The sequence below is a fragment of the Chiloscyllium punctatum genome, chromosome 19 (genome assembly GCF_047496795.1).
Source record: "Chiloscyllium punctatum isolate Juve2018m chromosome 19, sChiPun1.3, whole genome shotgun sequence".
Taxonomy (NCBI): domain Eukaryota; kingdom Metazoa; phylum Chordata; class Chondrichthyes; order Orectolobiformes; family Hemiscylliidae; genus Chiloscyllium; species Chiloscyllium punctatum.
This window is the reverse complement of record NC_092757.1, coordinates 62,130,260-62,157,112: the sequence shown is the minus strand read 5'-3', so window position 1 is coordinate 62,157,112 and position 26,853 is coordinate 62,130,260. Positions and strand designations below refer to the sequence as shown.

At 44.1% G+C, this 26,853-nt stretch overlaps 1 protein-coding gene across 3 annotated transcripts in view; it reads left to right on the top strand.

The window, feature by feature from the left end:
- The window catches only part of LOC140491403 (peripheral-type benzodiazepine receptor-associated protein 1-like), a 293,538-nt gene continuing 266,685 nt past the window's right edge, over positions 1-26,853 (top strand). For 2 of the 3 annotated variants that reach the window (XM_072589528.1, XM_072589526.1), the window contains exons 1-2: positions 1-41; positions 1,238-1,757. In XM_072589528.1, coding sequence (XP_072445629.1) covers positions 1,695-1,757 — 63 coding nt within the window. In that variant the 5' untranslated portion in view covers positions 1-41; positions 1,238-1,694. Of the gene's footprint in view, positions 42-1,237; positions 1,758-12,285; positions 12,331-26,853 lie in introns of all 3 variants that reach the window. The other variant, XM_072589524.1, reaches the window with a different exon arrangement.

Below are 26,853 nucleotides of genomic sequence, written 5' to 3'. Positions count from 1 at the left end.
CCTCCCCCTGTTGCTGGGGTAACGGTCGCCGCTGCCTCCCGGTGAGTTCGCGTCCGCTTCAAGAGCCCGTGGGTCTGGGGCGTTTGGAGCCGGTTGAGAGGTTGAGCTGCCGCCGGGATAGGTCAGAAGGACAGGGGTCCGGTCTAGGTTGAGTAGGCTCGGCGGCAATAAATCACGCTGCACCGTGAGCCGGGAGCGTGGAGGGACCTGCAGCCAGGCTCCTAATCCCCGTTATCCCCGCTCCAAGGGCGAGTGCAGTGACTCCCAGAGTCAGAGGGCGGCGCTGTTTCCATCTGGAGCTGCACCTGTCCCACTTGGCCAGTAGAGGGAGGCAGACTCCATTTCCTCCCTGACGTGAACTGAGAGGTCAGGCCAGACCCAACAGTGGCCATTAATCAACTCAAGTCAGAAAGAGATGTACTGGTCACTTATTCCTGCAATGGGAAAAAGAGAACCTACTAAAGGGCCTTATTCTGGCCACTCTAATAGACATTTTAATAATTCTCCAGGGAGGGAACTTTGTTTGAACTCCTGTGGGTGTTATCCATTATTAACTTTTGTTAAAATATTATCCACTATTAGATTATTAACCTTTTCACTTTTGACCTCAGCTAAGGCCAGGTCATTTCTGCAGTCAGAGTTTGCGTGCTTGAACTTAAGAGTCCTTGTCCCCCACAAAGTTTATGCTGAGACTGAGGTTAAATAAAATCGTTCTAATATATTTAATCTTGCATCTAATGAAGGTGGAAGTGGGTTTGAGGGGGATTATAGACAGGTGAGTCAGAAACAGGAAACACAGAGGGAGCAAGGCACTGTTAAGTGAGACAATGTGTAGGTGTGGATAAACATGAACCTGTAAAACTGATTCCAGTTGAAAATTCAAAGCTTGTGGGGGCTGAAGGAGGTCCCAGAGAAGGAGGAGAGTACACAACTGAACCAAGGGGGTTTTCTTGGATAATGTGCAACTAAATGAGTTGGGGGTGAGAGGCTGCAAGGTGCTCCTGGTGGTGGACAGGCTGCATTACCGGCCTAGTTTAGGACCCGGTTAGTACGAGTGGAGCTTGGGTGTGAATGGGCAATTAAAGTCAGGTGACTGCGGGTGAGAGACTTTGTAAAAACTGCTGAGTTGAGAGGGCAGAAGACTCTTAAACTCAAAGAGAAGGATTGAAGTAACCTTAAGGCTCAGGTTGGTTTCTGGATAGAGCTGACTGACCTTATTTTCAATTTCTTGGTGCAGGCTTGTGAGAGAAACACAGTTGGACCGATATCTGCCCATGGATGCTGGAGAGACATTATTGAGCAGCTGCCTCCTGGTGCTGTTCCGAATGGACATCCATTAAACAGGCATTTTACAGCAAACTGAGGGTGGCACGGCTATATAGGCATTTGCTGGTGAACCCCTGACAGAATAGTGATCTATCATTGTACTTGTGAGAGAAGTATTCCTGAATGTGCATTTAATCATTATAATCTGCATGTTTCCTGGTAACTGTCCTGGGAGACACACAACAGCAAACTATCTCATAGCAACTGGCCAGAAACTGCAGTAACAACAGGCCACTCCTATGTACTTTCAGACCAATGTTTGGCAACCTGGGGCGGTTTCTATTTCCTGATGAGAGTGGACTAAACCCAGCCTGTTAACTGGCCTATGCTGTGTTATCAGGGTCTGTTGCAGCTACCCCTCATTATCCATGTCCTCCCGAAGATGGCAGTCCCAGAAGTCCTCCCAATCGATTGGCAGCGTCTATAACATGGTAAGAATGCACCTTCGTTCTCCCGTCAGCCTCGGGCTTTGATTAAAACTCAGGCACCCTCTGTTTTCAGAAAAAATTATTAGCACACTGGGTGCTGTACTGAGTCTCACAGATCAGAAGTTAAAGACACCGTGGGTTAATTTTTAAAACTCTCACCCATGTTTTCAAATCCCACCTTTGCCTTGCTCTCTCCCTCTGTCTCTCCCTGGCCTCCTTCTCTTTGGTACATCCCCCAATTCCATATCTGTCCTATTAGCAACTTCTGCTAATTCAGCAAATTTTTCCTCTCCGAACATTGTAGTGTTTCTGAACTGGTTTTTTGACCAATGGTTTGACTTTTTGATGTGGTTCATATCAAGTTTGAAAAACTCTGCAGCGAAGCACCTTGGGATATTTTTCGATGTGAAAAGTGCTATATGAATGCGAGCTTTTATTTCATCTTGTTACATGGTACTGAGCCACTGAGGCTGAAGCTTCTCTGATTGAATTCTTGTGAAATGTTACTTGTCCTGAGTTACTCTGTCTCAGCTGGAATAGACAGATAAGGGATTGGGTGCTGTAATTAGGATCAGTGCCCCCCCCCGGTTAGTTGGGGCACTTTAATATATGGAGAGTGGATAAGATCACCATCTAACTCAACTACTTGTTAGCAAACATCCCGAACATCTTCTGATAGAGAAAAGGTTAATAATTATGCCGTAGAACGTGGTATGGTCTAGGTTGTGTTCAGACCACCAGTTTGTGCTGTTTATATGAGAAATCAAACTTGCTTTTGGAATAAGATGAGATAGAGTTGGACACCATGAGAGATTGACATATCTAACACCCAACTCCTCCATTTTCCTGATTCCTCTTGCTATTCCACATCTGTGATGTTTGGTCTATCGAGTGAATTCACTGATAAATTGTGTACAAACCAAGATAACTGCAATGAGGGACAGGGCCGTGTCTGAAGGAATTGTAAGGGTGCCATTTATTACTGTTTCAGTGCAAAATAACTGTAGGTTTTGGGAGAGAGAGAGATCCCAAATCTGAGAACCTAAGTGAACAGTGCAGTGAACGTACAGTATTAATGCAATTATTCAAACTGTCAATGCTGTGAGATCGAACTGTGCCTTACGCCCATGAATGAATAATAATTAATCAAAATAAAAGTGATCACTTCAGACTGATTTCTGGATTGTATGAGCAGTGAGCTTTAAAAAAGAAATGTACCTGGGTGTGCGCGTCATTCTTAACTTCCCTTGAAGAATCTCCCACAATGTTAGGGAGGAAATTCCGGGATTTTGACCCAGTGATAATGAAAGAACAATAATATAGTTCCAGGGCTGAATTGTATGATTTTCAGGGTTACATGAAGGTGGAAGTGCTCCCATGCATCTCCCTCCCTTGTTCTTCTCAGTAATAGAGGTCACTGATTCAGGAGGGGTTGTTAAGCAAGCCTTGCTGAGATACTGCATTGCATCTTCTGATGGTGCACTGTGTGATAGCGGTGGAAGGGGAGAATGTTTAAATTGTGAATTGAGTGCATTAAGTGTTTGCTTTGGCCTGGATTGAGTGTTGTTGGTGCTCCAGTCATCCAGGCAATTGGAGAATATTCCATCTCACTCCTGACTGTGACCTGAGGAGTCAGGAGGAGAGTTATTCACCACTGTGTTTCCAATCTCAATACTATTCATGTAGCCATGATATTTATATGACCAGTTCTGTAAGTTTTCAGATCAGTGGAAATCCCAGGATGTTGACCAGTGTTTTTGGGGGTGGTGGGGGGGGGGGGGGGGAGAGAAAGAGGTGTTGGGGTTGCGGGGGAGGGGGGGGGGGGCACAGGCATGACAGTGCCGGTGAATGTTTAGATGGTCAGAGTCTCCCTTCTTGGAAAGGTTATTGCCTGGTACTTGTATGTTCAATGTCACTTGCCACCTATTAACCCAGGCATCCACGTTGTGCAGACCTTGCTTCACAAAGGCAGTTGTGAAAGGAAATGAATATTATATGATTATGAGCAAACATCCAAATTTCGATCTTCTGATGGAGGGAAGGTTGCTAATGAAGCAGCTAAACATGGTTAGGTTTACGACACTGGCCTGAGGAACTGGAACTTTGTATGGTGCAGTGGTAGTGTCCCTACCTCTGGGCCAGGAAGACCATCAGTGTGATTTTAAAAAATATCTGGGGCACCTTGATGCCACCTTGGTGTCAAAGGCAGTCACTGACCCCTCACCTCTGGAATTCAACTCTTTTGTTCATATCGGACCAAGGCCGTAAGGAGGCCAGGAGCTGAGTGACCCTCGCGGTACCCGAACTCAGTGTCACTGAGCGGGTTCTTGCTGAGTAAGTGCCATTTGATAACACTGTTGGTGACACCTCCCATCACTTTGATGATTGAGAGTAAGCTGCTGGGGTGGGGCTCTTGTGGCTCAGTGGTAGTGTCCCTACCTCTAAGCCAAGAGGCCTGGTTTGAAGACCATCTGCTGCAGTGGTGTGCCTTGACATCTCCGAACAGTTTGATTAAGAAAAGAGTCAACTGCTGGGCAGTACTCAATCACAATGGAGTGAACCTGTGTTTTGTGTACAGTACATAGCTGGGCAAATTTCCACATTGCTGGATAGATGCTGATGTTGAAACTGTATGGGAACACTTTGGCTAGTAGTATGGCTAGTTCTGGAGCACAACTCTTCAATACTATTGTCAGGGCCCATAGCCTTTGCAGTGCCCAGTACTTTCGGCTGTTTCTTGATATCATACAGAGGGAACTGAATTGGTTGAGACCAGACTTGTGTGTTGCTGGGGACCTCAGGAGGAGGCTCATCCAGTCAACACTTCTGGCCGAATGGTTGTAAACGCTGATGCCCTGGGCTTCTCCAGCATTGAGGATGGGAAAATTTGTGGGCCCTGTTAGTTGTTTAATTGTTCTCCACTGTCCATGGCTTGGTGGTAGGACCTGCAGATCTTTAATCAACAATATTTATTGTGTCCTCAAGCTCCGATCGCTGAAAGTAAGTGTGCAGGTGCAGCGGGCAGTAAAGAAGGAAAACAGTAGTGTGCCTTCAGAAGGCTTTCATCGAGAGAGGATTCACGTGCAGGAGCAAGGGATTGTTGCTGCAATTCTACAGGGTGTTGGTGAGACCACACCTGCAAGACTGTGTGCAGTTTTGGTCTCCGCATCTGTGGAAGAGTGTTCTAGCTGTCGAGGGAGTGTTGTGAATTTACCAGACTGATTCCTGGGATATCAGGGTTGATGTACGAGGAGACATCGAGTCAGTTAGGATTGTATTCACTGGAGTTTTGAAGAATGAAGGAGTAATCACATAGAAACCTGTAAAATTCCAACAATACTCTGAGGTTAGATAAATGAAGGATGTTCCTGATGGCGGGAGAGTACAGATGCAGGGGTCAGAGTCTAAGATGGAAGTGTAAATGTTTTCAAACTGAGATGAGAGATTTCTTCACCCAGAGAGGGGTGTATTCACTGCCACAGGAGACCAAAAGATTGTGTTTTCAAGAAGGAGGTATATTTAACTCATGTGGCTAAAGGGATCAAGGGCTGGGGGTGGGAGGCTAGTCTCTGGGGGGTTGGGGGGGAAGTCGCACTTTTGGGGGGTGGGTGGGGAGGTTGGTGTTAAGGTATTGAGATTAATGATCAGCCATGATCGTATTGAATGATGGAGCAGGCTTGAGGGGCCGAATGGCCTTCTCTGGCTCCTTCCTTCTATGTTTCTCTGTTTTTGGGATCACCTGGATCAGCCATAACAAGTTGCGTCTGGTGTTTAACATATCGACACAGCTGTGTTGTAGCTTCGGAGTAAGTGAGGGCTGCAGATACTGAAGATCCCGAGTCAAAGGGTGTGGCGCTGGCAAAGCACAGCAGGTCAGGCAGCATCAGGGCTGATGAAGGGTTAATGGCCGAAACGTTGACTCTCCTGCTCCTTGGATGCTGCCTGACCGGCTGTGCTTTTCCAGTGCCATAATTTTCGAATGTGTTGTAACTTCACCAGTTTGGGCCCTCATTTTCAAGGTGCTGTTCCTGGCATGCCCTCCTATGTTCCTGACTGAACCAGGCTGGTTCCTGACCTGATGGTAATGATAGAGTGTGGGACATTTTTGGTCATGGAGTGTGTGTGGTGCTCATCCCTGTAAATACTGCCATGGAAAGATCCACCTGATGCAGGTATGTTGGTGAGGATCATCCCCACCCCCATTCACCCAGTGTACTCTTTGCTACCTTCCCCCACCCTCCTCTCTGACCTATCACCTCCATCCCCATCCCCATCCCCATCCCCATCCCCATTCATCTATTGTACTCTTTGCTACCTTCCCCCACCCTCTTCTCTGACCTATTACCTCCATCCCCATCCCCATTCATCTATTGTACTCTATGCTACTTTCTCCCCACCCCCACCCCCCTTTCATTTATCTCTCCACTCTACAGGCACCCTGCCTCTATTCCTGATGAAGGGCTTTTGCCCGAAACGTCGATTTTCCTGCTCCTCGGATGCTGCCTGACCTGCTGTGCTTTTCCAGCACCACTCTAATCTAAACTCTGGTTTCCAGCATCTGCAGTCCTTGTTTTTACCTTTAAGCAAGCTGTCGACACACTGACCAGTCTATTCTCAACTGGGGTATTTAGTTCAAAAGAAGTAGGCGACAGCAATGAAATAACTTGCATAGCTAATAATGTACACAGCTTTACTTTGCAGACATTGTCCCTAATAATAAAGGCACTCTCCAACCTGACCTGAAGATGCTTCCTGCCCTATAGTACTGTATAAGAATCATCATATACTCGAGTTTCAGCCAACATCGTCTCTGATGTTCATTCTATAAAGGCTTTTGTTTCCTTAGCAACTTTTGAAAAGAGTATTCCACAAGTTGAGAACATATCTAATGTTTCTCATTTCTGACCTAGAGACAGAAAGCAAATTCTACGAGTAGCAAATGTCCCCTATTAGGAATGTTTGTTGTTCCACCACTGAGTGTGTGATGTTGGCCTCTTGATGGGGTATCGTCAGTGTCAATGACCACTGCAAGAATGTTTCATGCTTTTAACAAAAGCAGTTTAAGATTTGAATTGACGACTTTTACTCTGAATTGTTAACTAACTGGTGAGATCTGTATGAAGCTGCATTGTGTGATGTGACATCTAAGAAATGTTTAACCAGTGTGGATTTGTAAAGGATAGATTAACCCTTTGGACAGGTGACTAAATTCATGGTCAGGTGAATCACAGATCATTGAGGTATACAGCACGGAAACTAACCCTTCTGTTTGATTCGTCCTTGCTGAGCAAATATCTTAAATAACTCTAGGCCCATTTGCCAGTACTTGGCCCATATCCCTCTAATCCCTTCCTATTCATATACCCATTCAGATGCCTTTTAAATGTTGTAATTGTACCAGCCTCCACCACTTTCTCTGGCAGCTCATTCCATACACGCACCACCCTCTGTGTGAAAAATTGCCCCTTATGTCCCTTTTAAATCTTACCCCTCTCGCCTTAAACTATGCCCTCTAGTTTTGGATTTCCCCATCCCAGTGAAAATACCTTATCTATTTACTCTATCCATGCCCCTCATGATTTTATAAACCTTTGTAAGGTTACCCCTCAGCCTCTGATGCTCTGGGAAACCAGCCCCAGTCTATTCAGCCCCTCCCTAGTTTATGGATGTTGTGTATATGGGATTCTGAAGACATTTGATGCAGTTCCTTATACAAAACTAGCTGAGCCATCCGAGACGGAGAGTAGGGATAATGAACAGGAGCCCAATTATCAGGATGTGACTCATGGTATTTCATGATAAAGAACTATGTTGAGGTATCAACTGTTCAACGTTTATTAATGACGGATGTTGGGATGGAAAGAAAGATATGCAAATTTGCTGATGATCAATGGCATTATATAACAGATGGAATGTACAAAGAGAAAAAGATGAAGTGAATGTGCAAAACTGTAGCAAATGGATTATGTTGTCAGCAAATGTGAATTCATCCACTTTGGAACAAAAGGGTTTTTAAAAATAATTTTTAATACTTATTAAATGGTGAAAAACAAGGAAGAGTAGAGTTCCAAAAGCTAGATTGAGTTCCAGGTCTACAAATCATTTGGACGCCATTAATAGGTGTGTAAAATTCAAGAGCATCTGGTGTGATGCCAGTCTTCAGTACTAGAGAGATAGCATGGAAGTGGATAGAAGTCATGATGTTACTAACCACAGGCCGGGTTAATCTACTCTAGAGTAAGAAGAGCAGTCCACACACCACTTTAGAACATAGAACATAGAAAAGTACAGCACAGAACAGGCCCTTCGGCCCACGATGTTGTGCTGAGGATTATTCCTAATCTAAAATACAGTACCCTAACCTATGCACCCCTCAATTCACTGCTTTCCATGTCCAGCAGTCGCTTAAATTTTCCTAATGACTCTGCTTCCACAACCACCAACACTGGCAACGACTTCCATGCATTCACAACTCTCCTCAAAAAGAACCTACCTCTGACGTCCCTCTATACCTTCCTCCTACTATCTTAAAGCTATGACCCCTTGTCCCCATCAATCCCACCCTGGGGGAAAGTCTCTGGCTATTGACTCTAACCATGCTTCTCATTACCTTGTATACCTCAATCAGGTCACCTTCTCTCCAGAGAGAAAAGTCCGAGCTTAGTTAACCTCTCTTGATAAGGCAAACTCTCCAGTCCAGGCAGCATCCTGGTAAATCTTCTTTACACTCTTTCCAAAGCCTTTGTATCTTTCCTGTAGTAGGCAACCAGAATTGGACACAATATTCCAAGTGTGGTCTCATCGTGGACTTGTAGAGCTGCAGCAAAACCTCGCGGCTCTTAAACTTGATCCCTCTGTTGATGAAAGCCAAAACACCATATGCTTTCTTAACAACCCTTTCCACTTGGTTGGCAACTTTGAGGGATCTATGCACTTGAACACCAAGATCCCTCTGCTCCTCCACATTGTCAAGAATCCTGTCTTTAATCTTATATTCAGCATTCAAGTTTGACCTTTCAAAATGCATCACTTTGAATTTATCCAGGTTGAACTCCGTCTGCCATTTCTCAGCTCAGCTCTGCATCCTGTCTATGTCGTGCTGCATCCTGCAATAGCCCTCGATACTATCAACGGCATCTTCAACCTTTGTGTCATCTGCAAATTTACTAACCCACCCCTCAACCTCCTCATCCAAGTCATTTATAAAAACTACAAAGAGCAGAGGCCCAAGAACAGAGCCATGCAGGACCCCACTGAACCCTGACCTCCAGGCAGAATACTTACCATCTACAACCACTCTCTGTCTTCTGTCAGCTAACCAATTCTGAATCCAGATAGTCAAATCTCCCTGTGTCCCTTACCTCCTGACTTTATGAATGAGCCTACCATGGAGAATCTTATCAAATGCCTTGCTGAAGTCCATATACACCACATCCACTGCTCAACCTTCGTCGACCTGTCTCATCATCTCCTCAGAGAACTCAGTAAGATTTGTAAGGCATAACCTGCCCCTCACAAAACCATGCTGACTACCCATGCTATGCTTTTCGAAATAGTCATAAATCCTATCCCTCAGAATTCTTTCCAAATCCTTGCTGACCACACACGTAAGACTGACTGGTCTGTAATTGCCAGGGATTTCCCTATTCCCCTTCTTGAAAATAGGAACAACATTCGCCTCCTTCCAATCCTCCGGTACGACTCCCATGGAGAATGAGGAAGCAAAGGTTTTCGCCAGCAGCTTAGCAACCTCCTTTCTAGCTTCCTGGAGCAACCTGTGATAAATCTGGTCTGGCCCAAGGGACTTATCAATCTTAATGTTTGCCAAAATTTCCAGCACATCAGCTTCATCAATCTTGATCTGTTCAAGCCTGTATCCCAGCTCCTCAAAGTTTTCATTCACAACAAAGTCCCTTTCCTTGGTGAAAACTGAAGCAAAAAACTCATTTAGGCCTTCCCCTATCTGCTCAGACTCCACGCACAAGTTCCCTACGCTATCCCTGATCGGCCCTACCTTCTCCCCGATCATTCTCTCATTCCTCATATATGAGTAAAATGCCTATGGGTTCTCCCTAATCTTTCATGCCAAGCCTTTTTTGTGCTCCCTCCTGGCTTTCTCAGTCCATTTCTGAGCTCATTTCGAATAAGCCTGTAATCCTCTAAAGCTGTGCCAGATCCTTGTTTCCTCCACCTTATGTAAGCTACCTTCTTCCTTTTGACGAGAAGTTCCTCTGTTCTCATCATCCAAGACTCCTTAATCTTACCGCTTCTTACCTGTCTCAGAGGGACAACTTTGTGCATCACTCACAACAACTGCTCCTTAAATAGACTGTTGTGCCTTTTCTGTGGAATAGTTGCACCCAATCTCTACTTTGCAACTCCTATCTGATAGCATCATAATTTCCTTTTCCCCAGTTAAATACCTTCCCTTGGTAACTGATCCTTTCTCTCTCCAAGGCTATGGTAAATGTGAGGCAGTTGTGATAACTGTCACCAAAGTGTTCTCCCAACGCAAGATCTGACATCTGTCCTGGCTCATTGCCGAGCACCAAATCCCAAAAGGGCCTCTCCCCTTGTCGGCCTGTCTACATACTGAGAAAGGAAACCCTCCCGAACACACCTGACGAACACACCTGACAAACACGACTCCAATCCAAACCTTCTGCACTAAGGAGGTTCCAGTCAATGTTGGGCAAGTTTAAGTCACCCATAACAACAACCCTGCTACATCTGCATTTTTCCAAAATCTGCCGGCCTATGAGTTCTTCAGTCTCCCTACTACTATTAGGGGGTCTGTAGAAACCCCCCAATGAGGGTGGCTGTTCCTAACTTTCACCCATACTGACTCAGTAGACAAACCTTCTGCAACAACCTTCATTTCTGTAGCTGTGATGGACTCTCTGATTAGCAATGCTACACCCCCTCCTCTTTTTTCACCCTCTCTGTTCTTTTTAAATGTTCTAAACTCTGGAATATCTTGCAACCGTTCCTGCCCCTGTGAAACCCACGTCTCTGTTATGGCCACAACATCATAGTCTCAAGTACTGATCCATGCTCTAAGTTCATCACTCTTATTTTGGACACTTCTTGTGTTAAAGCAGCCATACTTTAACTGATCCCTTTGTTTCATCACGTGAAAAACCTTCCTGATAAATTCACTACATCCTGTCACTGCCCCATCTACAACTACCCCCCTCTCAGATATGTAGCTCTGGTTCCCACCCCCTTGCCAAACTAGTTTAAACCTTCCCAAACCACACAAACAAATCTTCCACCCAGGATACTTGTGCCCCTCCAGTTCAGGTGCAACCTGTCCTTCAAGTACAGGTTCCACCTTCCCCAGAAGGTATCCCAATAGTTTAGGTATCTGAAGCCCTCCCTCCTGCACCAGCCTCGCAGCCATGTGTTAAGCTGCATTCGCTGCCTGTTCCTCATCTCACTATCTCGTGGCATTGGTAGCAAACCTGAGATCACTACTCTACTCGTCCTGCTCTTCAGCTTCCAACCTAGCTCTCTGTAGTTACTTTTCAGATCCTCAATCTCATTCCTGGCTATATCTTTGGTGCCGATATGAACCACGATTTCTGGCTGCTCACTCTCCCCCTTCAGAATCCTGTAAGCCCGATCGGCGACATCCCAGACCCTAGCACCGGGGTGGCAACGTACCTTCCGGGAGTCCCGTTCCTGACCACAAAATCTCCTGTCAATCCGTCTAACTATTGAGTCCCCTACCGCTACCACTTTTCTATTTTCCCCCCTTCCCTTCTGAACTGCAGTGCCAGATCAGCTATAATCATAATGAACGGTGGTGCTGGCTTGAAGGGCAAAATGGCCTACTCCTGCACCTATTGTCTATTGTCTATTGACCTGCCAACTATGGCTTTCCCCTGGTAGGCCGTCCCCACTAGCAGTATCCAAACTGGATAAGAAGGATATAATTACTTTGGAGGGCGTGCACTGTCGATTTACTAACATGGTATCTAGACACAAGGGCTGAGTGACAAGAGAAAGTTAAGAAGAAAGCTATATCATTCTATAGGGCCTTTCATGGCTACCAGACATCAAAAAGTCAGTGACGTAATGGTGTACATGGCAGTGTATCAGGACATAGCAAGGTACCACAAACAGTGGTATGCTTATGAGCAAATCGTTTGATCTTGTAATCTTGATTGAGCATTGTACAGGACTTCTGAGGCACTTGCCTCCCTCTGCTCTGCAACGGTGCCATGTACTCTAATCATTTATATTCACCTGAAAGGGCAGGAAGGCAGTTTAACTTCTCATCTGAAGGATGGCACCTCCAATCATGTGGCAGCCTTGAATTGTATCTCCAAACCTGTGGGTGGGACTTGAACCCAGAAGATGGTGATTCAGATGCTACCAACTGAGCTGGAACTAACATACACTACATATACACACACACATAGACACAAACATATGCACACACACACACAATTTGGGGAAGTTCACAAAGTTAAAGGATGATTTAGTCAAACTATTAAACAGAATTAATCAATTTTCTACTCATTAGGAAGTCTGGGATTGGATCCATAAGCTGGAGCTGGATGTTTTGGAAGTGAGTATATCTTCATGTAAGGTATGGTCATAGGTTAGAATTCTCTTCTGCAATTAGCAACTGATGCTAAATGAATTCTGAATTCTGAAACTGAGATAGAGATAAATTTATCAGCCAGGAGCATTAAAGAATTTGGAAAGTATGTGTTCAGGGAAATCTGGAACGATTGGTGGACTCTTAGCATTCAAGTTGACACCAAAAACATCACTTTATGGAAGTTACAACATGAGAACCAATTTAACTAAACAGTGCTAAAGCATGAGGAGCAGCTTGTTGAGTGCCTGAAAGTTTGGTACCTTGTTGGACAATTTCCAGATCTCACACCAGCCCTGTGTTACTATGCTGCTGCGTGACATTTATAGCTTGTGGGACCATCTGTTTAATCCAGTTGCTTATGAATGTTCTCATGTTTAGACAACTGTCAGTTCACAATAAGCTTGTAACTTTTTCACTGGAGTCAATCCCCTTTCTGATTATAGGGTGGGAACTGCAGAGCTGATGATCCATACTTACTGCAACTTCAGGGTGGATCCTGTTTGAGACAGCTCAGATGGAACATCATTAATTCCAGCTGGGCTGTTGCTTTAAATAGCAAGGGATAATTAACAGTATTTTTGTATATCAGAAAATGACATTGATGCTAACTTCAGAGCTTTAATTTGTCTATTTTGGGTACAGCCCTCAATATTTGAGTGTTTGCATTGCATTTAGTCCATAATTTGTTTCAGAGTGCCTTTTGTTCAATATGGAGTTGGGTTAGACTCCGTTATTTTATTTCAGTGACCTGAGTTTGGATCCAGTCCAGAATGATCGGCAGAAGATCTCCCATTACTGCCTGTGAGCTGAATGTATTTAGGGCTGTACCAAGTCTGGTGTTCTGTGGTTGGTGGTGGAGTTGCCAACACACAACTATTCTGAAGTTATCAATCTCAAGCACATGAATGTTGGAGGGAATGTAGAGCTGGCATATGCATTTCTGAAATTGATGCTGAGGTACAAAGTTGGAGAAGTGCAGAGAAAACATTGTTCAGTTTTTATGAAGCTGCCTCTTCTCTTTACCACTGTGTCTCATTTGACGATTCAAAGGAAAGTCATGCAAAGAATGGATGGAACTGCCAGAGAGATCAGAGGAATACCGAAACAGACTGTCTCCAATATTCTGGTAAGGTGCAGGACGAAACCTGTGATTCAGCCACTTGACAAATGTAGTCTGCCTTGAATTGACCATGGGATGTTGCTGTTACTCAGACTGACCCTAAAGAAGCATTAAAAACAAATGCTGCAGATGCTGGAAATCTGAAATAAATACAGAAAGTGCTGGAGAAAGTCAGCAGGTCTTGCACCATCTTTGTTCTGGAGAAATCATTGGAGTAGAAGCACTAGTTGTGTTTCTGATGCTGCCAGATTCACTGAGTTTCTTCCGAATTTTGTTTTTATCTCTGAATAAAGAAGTAATGATTGATGATAATTAAATTGCTATATCCTCAATGTTTGACGGCAGTGTTTTGTTATTTGCTCTTGTCTCTTGTTCCTGCACCAACTTCAGCTCATTCTTTTTAGATTAAAGCTTGTCTTACACCAGTATAATATACTCCATGAGTCAATGCTCATTTTGAATTGTGTTTTATTTGAACTTATCAAATGTATTTTTTATTGGAACCCATATGTACAAGGTAACATGAGCATTGATGGATGCTATCAGTGGATTATCAGGAGAAATTTATCAAAATGATTTGGCATCTCAACATTTTGACTTTAATGACGTTTTTTATCATCATTTGGCCTTCAGAATAGGGGGGAAAGTGTCTAACAAATAATGAGGCTATAGGAAAATTTGAAGGGTAGAGATGGCAGAGTAGGGGGTAAGCAGTCATCTAGAATCAGAGGGGACCAGGGAATAGACAATAATGGGTTGACTACATTGAAAGATTCTGACTCCAGATGACCCATTATTTACAGTGTTTTGAGAGTATGTAGAATAGCTACCCACAATGAATGGATTAGTAGGGAAAGGGAATAAACAGTAATTTGGAGTGAGAGGCAGAGAAATAAAGGGAATGAATTGAACTGAATGATTGAAAAGGATTTCCAAATTTATGTAGTAAGTGAAGAGTTGTTTTTTGGATAAAACCAGGAACTGGACTTGGGCAACATTCTGGAGCACTGGGCACCAGTGGCAGTTAGTACGATGTGATGGAGACCTGTGAGGGAAGGCTGTCAGGCCACATTGTTCTGAATGAGATCAAGTTTGTAAAGGGGAGGTCGGGGGGGGGGTGAGAAATGAATCTTCAAGGTTAGGACAAGAATAAGAATTCCAGTAGCATAAGGTGATAGTGTTATTGGGCAAAGTTCCAGAGGGTGTTTCTGTTGGACCAGATATAGGCTTTGAAGCATGTCAGGATTAGATGTAATATGTAAGTTTCATATCTGTACTGTCGTTGGCATCTGGAAATTGGCACGATGTGTCAATATTGATTTGTAAGATACTTTGTGTTGGGATTTAATGCTGAGAAGGTGTTGGATCCTTTGGAGTGATTAGGAAACCTCATCTCTTGCTTGAGATAATGGCATTGAGGTGTGGAATGTTGGTTATGGATTAGAGAGGCTGAGAACAGAGCACTGGGCACACCAGAATTGCCAGTGCAGGTATAGGCGATGCTGTAGGATGATTTCTGGAAGTAAACAGTGGTGAAAGCAGATGGTTAATGTAGTTACTGGCATAACAAAGAATTGTTAATCTTTCAACAATGACTTTTACATGATTCAGCCCGAATGATTTATTCAGCAACAGGTTTTAATAAGTATTGTCTAGACAATTGTGCAATATATCAGTCTTTCCATTAAATGACAAAGAAGAAATAATTAAACTTGGCTCCTCAAACCCAGACCGATCGGACCTAATTACCCTGAATTCTAACTTGCAAAGGGCAAAATCTATCTCGCTTAGTTTCCAACTGCATTCGGTTATAAATACTCATAACCTACCGTTATGGTCTAGATGTAATTTGGCTCATAATCCTATCTCTGCATTAGCAGATTAAGCGATGATAATTGTCTCTTTCTCATATCTTGTCTGTATCCTTTATGATTGCAAAAGCTGATACTATCAAAGTATAGCAACAAGCCAGAGCAGTTAGCCATTATGAGTATATGGATTTCCTAGCAACCCACTTTCTTATCAGTAAAAAGTCACTTTTTGATCTGGGAGTAACAGCTAAATGGAACATGAGCATACTCCATCTCTAAGCTCCCTTTGTTCACAGTCATCAAGAACAAGATTAATTCGTTGAACACTTGCTCCACTTTGTGGTAATGCACATCCTGCTGGGATATTTGACCCGTTAAACCACTTATAGATATCTAACATTCACTAAACTTGGGCATGGGTGAGATCATTCTGTTGTTCATTTTTAGGCAGGTATTTTCACTTCACCCCTTAACTTTCTTGCCTTTTCTCAGCACTAAAAATCACAGAGCACCAGGTTATAGTCCAATAGGTTTATTTGGAAGCGCTAGCTTTCGGAGCGCTGCTCCTTCATCACATAACTGTGGAGCAGGATCATAAGACACAGAATTTCTCAGAGCATCATGGTTATCTGATGGCTGACGTTATCTTTCTGTTAGCACAAGGGATAAAAATTGCTACAACATAATCTTTTTGATTGTAGGTCATTTGTTAATAAATATCAGTAAGCTGCCCTGTAAACTATAGGGAGCGTTTTCTGCAGACCTGCTTCTTTGTGTTTTTAAAAATTTTCTAAGTTATACATAGATTGCAATTAGTCTAAGTTTTGATCTGTTTATTGTCATGGGTATTTGTTACAAATACAGTGAAAACAGTTATTTAGTGTCACCACTCTCTATCGCCATCTTAAAATACAGAAAAGAAACCAAAACATAGAATATAAAACCAGCAAAATAAAACAATAAAGTTCATCTTATAGCCTTATCTCAGTAAAGTTAGGTGGTCTTTGGAATAGCTCCCACTTCCAGCTCAGGCAAGGACCTAGATCCAGACCTCTCTGCCCTGATGCCTCAGGTCCCCACTGCTAAACCGATGACACTGCTGTAACCGCGCTTTACCACGCAGCCGCTGCTGGAACAAAGAGTTGCCGCTCTTGTCTCCACCCAGTGCCGCCACCATGAGTTCACACTGGGCCAACCTCACCAATGCAGCGGTTGGCAGTGCCGCAGGGATCTGCACTGTGCCCAAACTTGCTGCCTTTGCCACCTTCACAGTCAGCTGCCTGGGGCCTAGTCATGGACCCAGAGCCTCAGCTCAGCCTGCGAGCCTGGACCAGGGACCTGTTCCACTCTCACTGGCAGACCTGGGGCTGGGGTGGAGGCACTTCAGCCCTGTCGTGGTGTTGCTGCCACCAGATGCTTCCTCCTTCAACATTTCATTGGCCTTACTGCTCCCTAGGCCAGTGCCTCCACTTTGTCCACCATTCCACATGGGGCCTACACTCACTGATGCCCTCTTTTTATTTGGTCAATATTACAGACACAGAAAATTATAAGTGATAGTGTAATATACTGTAGCTTCATTTATAAAAGAATTATGACTTAAGACATTCTTCAATCCTTGTTAACTTCTATTCCTCTGCAGCTCTCTCTTTTTGTCCAATTTCCAGTACTGCATGCTTGAATTTTCTAAATCTGAATTCTATGTCTCTGTACTTTAATCTCAGGTAACAGTGTATTTAACATTATTTTAATTAAGAAGTATTTTTCTATGTGGTATGATTGAGTGCATTGATTAAAAATTTTCCCACTCCTGCATTATGATGTAATTTAACGTCACCGAGGCACATTTCTTTCAATGTGTCTTTATCCTGCATTATGTTGCCTCACAAGCAACAAATCACTTTTAAATGCAGACATACCTCTCGCCCTCTTGCACACACATCAAAAAATCATTGAAGTCTCTAGATATCATTGTTTATCTGGCTGGTCCAGTTATCTCAAAAATGCCATTTCTTATTGTACCGTGTTAGCAAAGACTGAGTTGTCTTCAAGAGAAAGCTTATAGGTTAATTTTTCTTATCTGCACTTACTTGATTTTTGCTAGAATATACACTAATGAAATTAATTCCCCTTCCTTTCACCTTGCTTTCTGGTCCAAATGTTCCAGCAAATTCTGCTCGAATAATTTATCTCTTAAACTATTTTCATCTAAGGGCGGCACAGTGGCTCAGTGGTTAGCACTGCTGCCTCACAGCACCAGGGTCCTGAGTTCGATTCCCACCTGTCTGTGTGGAGTTTGTACGTTCTCCCTGTGTCTGCGTGGGTTTCCTCCGGGTGCTCCGGTTTCTTCCCACAATCTAAAAGATGTGCAGGTCAGGTGAATTGGCCATGCTAAATTGCCCACAATGTTAGGTGTATTAGTCAGGAGTAAATATAGGATAGGGGAATGGGTTTGTGTGGGTTTCTCTTCAAAGGGGCGGTGTGGACTTGAGGGGCCGAAGGGCCAGTTTCCACACTGTAAAGAATCTAATCTAAGAAGTGCAAATATGACAGAATGACGCAAAGATTGAGACATATCAAAATGGTGAAGACAAACAGCACTAACAACTTTATCAACAGTTGAGGAGGACGAGAAGTTCAGGGAACAGTAGACACAGAGATACTGGATATTAGTTATGACCGGTTCAAGACTGGTCATAAAGTGAATTGAGGACTCAGTCCACAATGGGAGGAATTAGCATGTATAGTAGTTGAGTGGCAGCATCTTCAAAGTTATTTAGTTTGAGAAAATACATAAATCTAAAGTTGTAATGAAAGGTCATTGACCTGAGACATTAACTCTGTTTCCCTCACCACAAATTCTGCTGAGTGTTTATAGCATGCTCTGTTTTAGTTCAGATTTCCAGCATTTACAATGATTCACTTTGTTAGAATTGTAGGTTTGCTCTTTAATACGTGGCTGGCAATAATTTTTAAAGGAATGTGGTCAATGTGGAAGAAATGGAGTGGTAGATAGTATCAGAAAACAGCAAGTGGTAGTGAGACTTAGTAGAAAAAAAACAAATTTACTGAATTGAAAAAGCTCTATTTTTCCTGCTAAGCAACATTTTCCTGATGAAATATCACCACTTGAGGTGGAGGTGAAACTGCAAGTTGAAATGTTTAGACTGTCTCACAGATTGCCCTCCTTTGTGACTGGATGTCACTGTGAGGACAGCTTAAATCAAATCTGCTTTGTGCTAAATCTGAAAACTGCTCAAGACATTAACTTGCTAGCTGGTCTTTTCATGTTGAGTATGCTCTGATTTGCATTTTAATTGTTTTTGAATAAACATAAAATCTATCCTAGCATCAGTGTGCAGAAGCAAAATTCCTGCAAAATCCAATCGGGGATTGTTGTGCATGCCATGTTGAACGGAGATAAATGCAGAACAGAAATGGCTGTGTGGTCAGGAGTTTATTTTTATCAATGAGACATTCAGGAGAGGCAAGATTTTTTAGCTTGGGAATTGAGTACATGAGCAGGAATACATTATTGTATTAATAGAGTTGAGGAAGCAAATGTCCTCTGTCACCTTGATACGAGCTGCCAGGAATAAGTATCTTGCAGAGATGGGATTATTAATAGGAACCGGTAACTGAAGGAGACCCTGAAGTGCCTAATCCCTGCCATACTGATCAGAGGCCTGCGATCCTTTGGGAATGTCAGCCCTGCTGTGGCAGCTGCTGATGCTGTGACAAGAATACTAACTCCTATTAGTCTAATTATCACACATACATGAGCTGCTAGCCAAATCCAACTGTTAATCACCAGACAGTTTCTTTGTGGATAATAGGACTTCCCTAAAATCCTTTTCACTGATTGCCTCCGACTTCTCGCTGCCTGCTGGGTGAGTGCTGTCCATTCAGGGTAGTGGCTGTATTTATACAAAACAAAGCTGGCATGTGGTTGACACATTCTTGTGGTGTGTGGCTCTCAAAGAAGCTCTTTCTACAACATCTCCTCCTGCACTCGATATCTCTGTTCAGCTAAGGATTTTGGCACAATGTGAATAACCAGAGAGATAATTGTGGTGGTACAAATCACGCACACATGAAGCAATATAATATGTGAATGAAATTTTGTTGGACTTTCTCCAGAAATTCAGAAGTACTCGCAGTGTTTAAGTATGGATCATGAAAGTGTTTAAACCAAGATTTAGATCAGACTTGTCATGGTGTTTGTATCCAAATCCTGATGGTATTCATACTCCGACCCTGATTGGTGTGATGTTGCAGCCCTGAATCTGATACTGGTCTTTATTCTCCTGTCAAAATAATGGTGAGGCAAACAATGTCTATTTTGTTTTCATATCCCTCTTGATGCAACATTTAGTTCCCTCTCCATTTCACTTTCTCAACTCGATTTGCCATGGAAATTGCATGCTCTGATTTATACACACTTCTCACTTCTGTGCTATTGACCTATCAGTCCTTTAACTGAACTGTATGAGGAAAGATCTTTATGGCCCCAAATGCCTCAGTTCCGCTAATTGCATGTCATCAATTTGTAATTTTAGTCACTTGCCATTGTAAAAAATGTATAAACTTAAATGTATGTAATTTACAAATCAAATTAAGAGAAGATTTTGTTTGATGTTCTGCTACCACTGAATCTGGGTCAACATTTCGATCTGAACTGAGACCAGCTCTGACCTGGATGGTGACTGTTTAAGTTTGATTGTGACAATGTTTTGACCTACATTCTCAGTATTCAAATCTAAATTCTAGCAATATCCAGAATACTTAAATACTTGTATAGAAACTACAACAGGAAAAGAAAAGCAGGCTGCTCCCCACAGTTGTTCCATTTGATGGTTCATGCTCCATTTTAGCAGTTGTTAGAATCACATTGGCCCACATAGTTTCCATATTCCTTTACTTTCTTTTATGTTGGGTCCCCATGTTGTGTGCTATTGGACACTAATATTGTCTGCACTTCAAGTACTAATTTTGAATTCCATCTGTCACTTTTTCTCACTGATTCTACCATCTTAGCATATTCTATTTCAATGACTCTTTCTCCTCAGAATTATTTGCTATGTCTTGCATTTGATGTCATCCACAAAGTTATACACCATTCTCTCTCATACCTGATGTAAATCATATCTGTACACAGTGAACAGAAACTGTCCCAGCATAGATACATGTAGTACACTATTAATTCCAGCCATCAAGAGAAACCATCCTTAATCCATACTCTGTTTATTCCTTTCTGACCAGTTTTCAATACTGTTTCCTGTCTTTGCTCAACCTGTTGAAGTGATTGTGAAAATCCAAGAATATCATATCCATTGCAATTCCCAAACCTACAATGTGCAAACTCCCCCCTCAAAGAAATGTCAGCATTGTCAAGCAGGATCTGCCTTTTTGAGAACTGTGGCTGTTTTTAATTTATTTTTTCCTCTTCTAGAAAGTTAGTAATTTTATCTTTAATTAAAGATTTCAATGTCCCCTACTTCTGATGTTAAACTAACTGGCTTATAATTAGCTGGGTCTGCCCTTCTCACCTCCAGTGTATCTCCACCCTGAAATAATCTTTCCTTTAACTAAATTAACATACCTTATCATCATCTTTCCTATCTTGTCTCTCCAATTTTGCTTTTAACCATATCAGGATTTATTTACTTCCCCATTTCTTTCTCTTTTTGGTAAATATTGATATGCATTATTAGCTATGTATCCTTGAAAGTTTCTGTTTATCCTCTTAATTCTGGAATTCCCACTCACATTTAATGATTCTTCTGTAACTAACATACTTGTAGAATACTTAGTTCTTTTCCATGGTATTGGAGGTATTTTCCTCATCTTCCTGTTTTCCATATTCCACTGAGCCTGTTACCTCTTTTGAGTTGTCTTTTCACATATTCATTATGATAGGCTTGATATACTGTTTTTCAATTTTACTTCACTTTGTCATCTTTTTCCCTTTCACTTTGAGCCTTAAATCTTTTTGTTTGTTAATTTATGGGATGTGAGCATTTCAGGTCGAGTCAGCATTTATTACATGTCCCTAACTACCCTTGAAAATGGGATGATGAGCTATTTTCTTGAACCGCCGCAGTCCTGGGGTGGAAACGCACCTACGTTGTTGTTCAGAAGGGAGTTCGAGGTTTTTGATCCAGCAGCAGTGAAGGATCAGTGATATATTTCCAAATTCAGGATTATGTGTAGCTTGCCAGGGGTCCTTGCAGGTGCTGCTATTCTTGTGCACCCTGACCTTTTAGGTAGGAGAGGTTGCATGTTTGTCAGGTATTGTTAGAATAGCCTTGGCGAGTTCCTGCTGTGCGTCTTGTAAGTAGTGCGCATTGCTGCTTCTGTGTGTTGGTATGGGGAGAGTGGGTGTTAATGGTGATGGATTGAGTGCCAATAAAATTGACTATTTTATCCTAGATGATGTCAAGCTTCAACCTCCAACCTCCCAAAGAGCAGACTCATGTGCCTGAACTATTTTGCTACAACTAGATTTAGTGATGCCGGTGTCTTTGAGACATTGAAAAATGCTGCTTGAACCCCCAATCATCAAGGACTGTGGGGAGGCCTTAGAGAATGTTGACCACTTCCAATACCTCAAAAATGTCCTGTTGGCCAAAGCAGCTATTGATGAAGAGATTCAGCACCACCTCAAGTGTGCTAGTGCAGCCTTTGGCTGTCTGAGGAAAAGGGTGTTCAAGATCAACAACACCAAATCCAAAACCAAGCTCAAAGTATACAGAGCTGTGGTGACTCCCAAATGGTTCAGAGATGTGGCTGTCTACAGCAGACACCTCAAGGCATTGGAGCAGTACCACTAACGCTACATTTTCATGATCCTGTCAATCCCCTGGGAAAAGAAAAATGTACCAACATTAGCGTCCTCGACCAAGCCACCATCTCCAGCATTGAAGCACTGACCACCTTTGAGCAACTGTGATGGGCTGGGCACTTGGTCCGCATGACTAACATGAGACTCCCCAAGCAGGTGCTCCACTCCCAATTCTGGAATGGCAGGTGAGTCCAAGGTGGATAGAGGAGGTGTTCCCGTGAGGCCTTGAGGGGATCACTGAATAAGTGGCCCAAGACCATCTAAAGGAGGAACTTCCAAAAAGGAGTCGAACACCTTCAGACTTATGTTCGGAGAAAGTGGAAACCAGGCAAAAATAGTGTGAAAAGCATGCTGCCACACCAACATCCCATCCATCCCTTCCCACAGCCATCTTATGCCTTTAGTGTAGCAGTGTCTGTGGAAGTCGCATCAGTCCGTATAGCCACCTATGGACTCCCCCTGAGAGTGGAAGAGAGTCATCCTCACTTGCAAGGGAGCACCGATGATGATGATCATGGCCTCTGTGAGTGTTCTGTCATGGGCTAGAGCACAGTACCATGCCACTTTGAAGTCCAAACCTGAATTTTTCCAGGACTTGCTCCAATAATGTGTACTGCTTCAGTATCTGGGGAGTTGTGAATGGTGCTGAACATTGTGCAATTGAAGATCTCCGTCCCCTCAAGAGGGGCCTCTTGGTTCGAGACTGGTCAAAGGAATCGACAAATGTGGTCTATTCAAAAAGCAAGGTTCATTAGTTTATTGAATTAAGGTACCTTGATGCAATTCTATCCAGCAACACAGAGATTGAAACTTCTGTGCTCCATGATGAAGTTGCGCAATTACATTTGAAAATTACACATTATTTATATGTTTTTTAAGAAATAGTACAGCCTTAATTATACGAAAGACCAATCCCATACAATAAGGTGACATGATTTACAGCAAGTTTATCCAATGATATTTTCTTTAAGAAGGATATCTAATTTACGTAAATTGTCATGCCACGTATTAGTTCAAGGTTAGTTCAAATGGTCAATTAATGTGTCAGCATTCATCTTATGAAAACTCTGTTGTTCTCTTATCTTTGAACTGCACGTTACTTCTGCAAATCAGCAGTATGTTCAGCAGTATGGTTCACAGGCCATTTTGTAGTATTCTTTTAAATCGAGAAACCATTTTGTTGAAATAAAAATCTACATATTTTGTTGCCTAAATTCCAATTTTAGATCCTTACAATCATCAGTGAACATTCCCACGTCTGACTTTATGGAGGAAAGATCACTGATGAAGCAGCTGAAGATAGTTGAGCCTAGGACACTATTCTGTGGAACTCCTGCAATGAATATCCTGAAGAAAAGATGGTAAAATTGTTTCAGGCATTCCATCTTCGGCTAATATATATCCCAATCATGGGCTGAAGGATGTCCGTTTATTTATAAAATTGCACCATTTTTAACTTACGTCAAATGATTTTACTGTACTAAATATTAAACATTACTGCATTAAATGTTAATTGTTATACCTTCCAAGTCCCCACTAATTGCTTAGCTATTTCCAGTAATAACTATCTCAACAGGCAAGGCAACACAGCTAAGTATTAAATGGATTCTGGATTAGTGGTGCTGGAAGAGCACAGCAGTTCAGGCAGCATCCAAGGAGCAGCGAAGTCGACATTTCGGGCAAAAGCCCTTCATCAGGAATAAAGGCAGAGAGCCTGAAGCGTGGAGAGATAACCTAGAGGAGGGTGGGGGTGGGGAGAAAGTAGCATAGAGTACAATCGGTGAGTGGGGGAGGGGATGAAGGTGATAGGTCAGGGAGGAGAGGGTGGAGTGGATAGGTGGAAAAGGAGATAGGCAGGTAGGACAAGTCCGGACAAGTCATGGGGACAGTGCTGAGCTGGAAGTTTGGAACTAGGGTGAGGTGGGGGAAGGGGAAATGAGGAAACTGTTGAAGTCCACATTGACGCCCTGGGGTTGAAGTGTTCCGAGGCGGAAGATGAGGTGTTCTTCCTCCAGGCGTCTGGTGATGAGGGAGCGGTGGTGAAGGAGGCCCAGGACCTCCATGTCCTCGGCAGAGTGGGAGGGGGAGTTGAAATGTTGGGCCATGGGGCGGTGTGGTTGATTGGTGTGGGTGTCCCAGAGATGTTCCCTAAAGCACTCTGCTAGGTGGCGCCCAGTCTCCCCGATGTAGAGGAGACCGCATCGGGAGCAACGGATACAATAAATGATATTAGTGGATGTGCAGGTAAAACATTGGATGTGGAAGGCTCCTTTAGGGCCTTGGGGTTATGGTCGAGGGGGCAGTAGGAAGAGGTGTCCTCAAGTTCACGTTTGGCTTCAGCGGTGTAGAGGTCAGTGCACCAGACTACCACTGCACCCCCTTTATCTGCTGGCTTGATGATGAGGTTGGGATTGGAGCAGAGGGATTGGAGGGCTGTGCGTTGTGAGGGTGAGAGGTTGGAGTGGGGGAGGGGGGGTAGACAGGTTGAGGCGGTTAATGTCCCGGCAGCAGTTGGAAATGAAGAGGTCGAGGGCAGGTAATAGGCCAGCGTGGGGTGTCCAGTTGGATGCTGTGTGTTGGAGGTGGGTGAAGGGGTCCTCGGAAGGTGGGCGGGAATCCTGATTGTGAAAGTAAGCTCGGAGGCGGAGGCAACGGAAGAATTGTTCGACGTAATGGCGTGTATTAAATTAATTGATGCATGGACGGTGGGGGATGAAGGTGAGTCCTTTGCTGAGGACTGATCATTCGTCCTCGACCCCTCACTGAAGCCAAACGCCAACTCGAGGACACCTCTTCCTACTGCCCCCTCGACCATGACCCCACCCCCCATCACCAAACCATCATCTCCCAGACCATACAGAACCTCATCACCTTAGGCGATCTCCCATCTACAGCTTCCAACCTCATAGTCCGGGAACCCCGCACTGCCCGGTTCTACCTCCTTCCCAAGATCCACAAGCCTGACCACCCTGGCCGACCCATTGTCTCAGCATGCTCCTGCCCCACTGAACTCATCTCCACCTACTTCGACACTGTCCTATACCCCCTAGTCCATGAACTCCCCACGTATGTTCGAGACACCACCCACACCCTCCACCTCCTCCAAGACTTCAGTTTCCCCGGCCCCCAACGCCTCATCTTCACCATAGATATTCATTCCCCTACACCTCCATCTGCCATGACCAGGGCCTCCAAGCCCTCCGTTTTTTCCTCTCCAGACGTCCCCAACAGTATCCTTCCACCAACACACTCATTCGTTTGGCCGAACTGGTCCTCACCTGTAACAATTTCTCCTTTGAATCCTCCCACTTCCTCCAGACCAAAGGGGTAGCCATAAGCACACATATGGGCCCCAGCTATGCTAATCTCTTTGTTGGATACGTAGAACAGTTGATCTTCCGTAATTACACCGGCACCACTCCCCACCTCTTCCTCCACTACGTTGATGACTGCATTGGCGTCACCTCGTGCTCCCGCGAGGAGGTTGAGCAATTCATCAACTTCACCAACACATTCCACCCTGACCTTAAATTTACCTGGATTATCTCTGACACCTCCCTCCCCTTCCTGGACCTCTCCATCTCCATTAATGACGACCGACTTGACACTGACATTTTTTACAAACCCACTGACTCCCACAGCTACTTGGATTACACCTCTTCCCACCCTACCTCTTGCAAAAATGCCATCCCGTATTCCCAATTCCTCCGCTTCTGCCGTATCTGCTCCCAGGAGGACCAGTTCCACCACAGAACACACCAGATGGCCTCCTTTTTTCGAAACCGCAATTTTCCTTCCCACGTGGTTAAAGATGCCCTCCAACGCATCTCATCCACATCCCGCCCTCCGCCCTCAGACCCCACCCCTCCAACCATAACAAGGACAGAATGTCCCTGGTGCTCACCTTCCACCCTACAAACCTTCACATAAACCAAATCATCCACCGACATTTCCGCCACCTCCAAAAAGACCCCACCACCAGGGATATATTTCCCCCCCCCCCCCCACCCCTTTCTGCCTTCTGCAAAGACCGTTCTGTCTGTGACTGCCTGGTCAGGTCCACGCCCCCCCTACAACCCACCCTCCCATCCTGGCACCTTCCCCTGCCACCGCAGGAACTGTAAAACCTGCACCCACACTTCCTCCCTCACCTCAATCCAAGGCCCTAAAGGAGCCTTCCACATCCATCAATGTTTTACTGCACATCCACTAATATAATTTATTGTATCTGTTGCTCCCGATGCGGTCCACTCTACATTGGAGAGACTGGGCGCCTCCTAGCAGAGCACTTTAGGGAACATCTCCGGGACACCCGCACCAATCAACCACACCGCCCTGTGGCCCAACATTTCAACTCCCCCTTCCACTCTGCCGAGGACATGGAGGTCCTGGGCCTCCTTCACCGCCACTCCCTCACCACCAGACACCTGGAGGAAGAACGCCTCATCTTCCGCCTCGGAACACTTCAACCCCAGGGCATCAATGTGGACTTCAACAGTTTCCTCATTTTCCCTTCCCCCACCTCACCCTAGTTCCAAACTTCCAGCTCAGCACTGTCCCCATGACTTGTCCGGACTTGTCCTACCTGCCTATCTCCTTTTCCACCTATCCACTCCACCCTCTCCTCCCTGACCTATCACCTTCATCCCCTCCCCCACTCACCTATTGTACTCTATGCTACTTTCTCCCCACCCCCACCCTCCTCTAGCTTA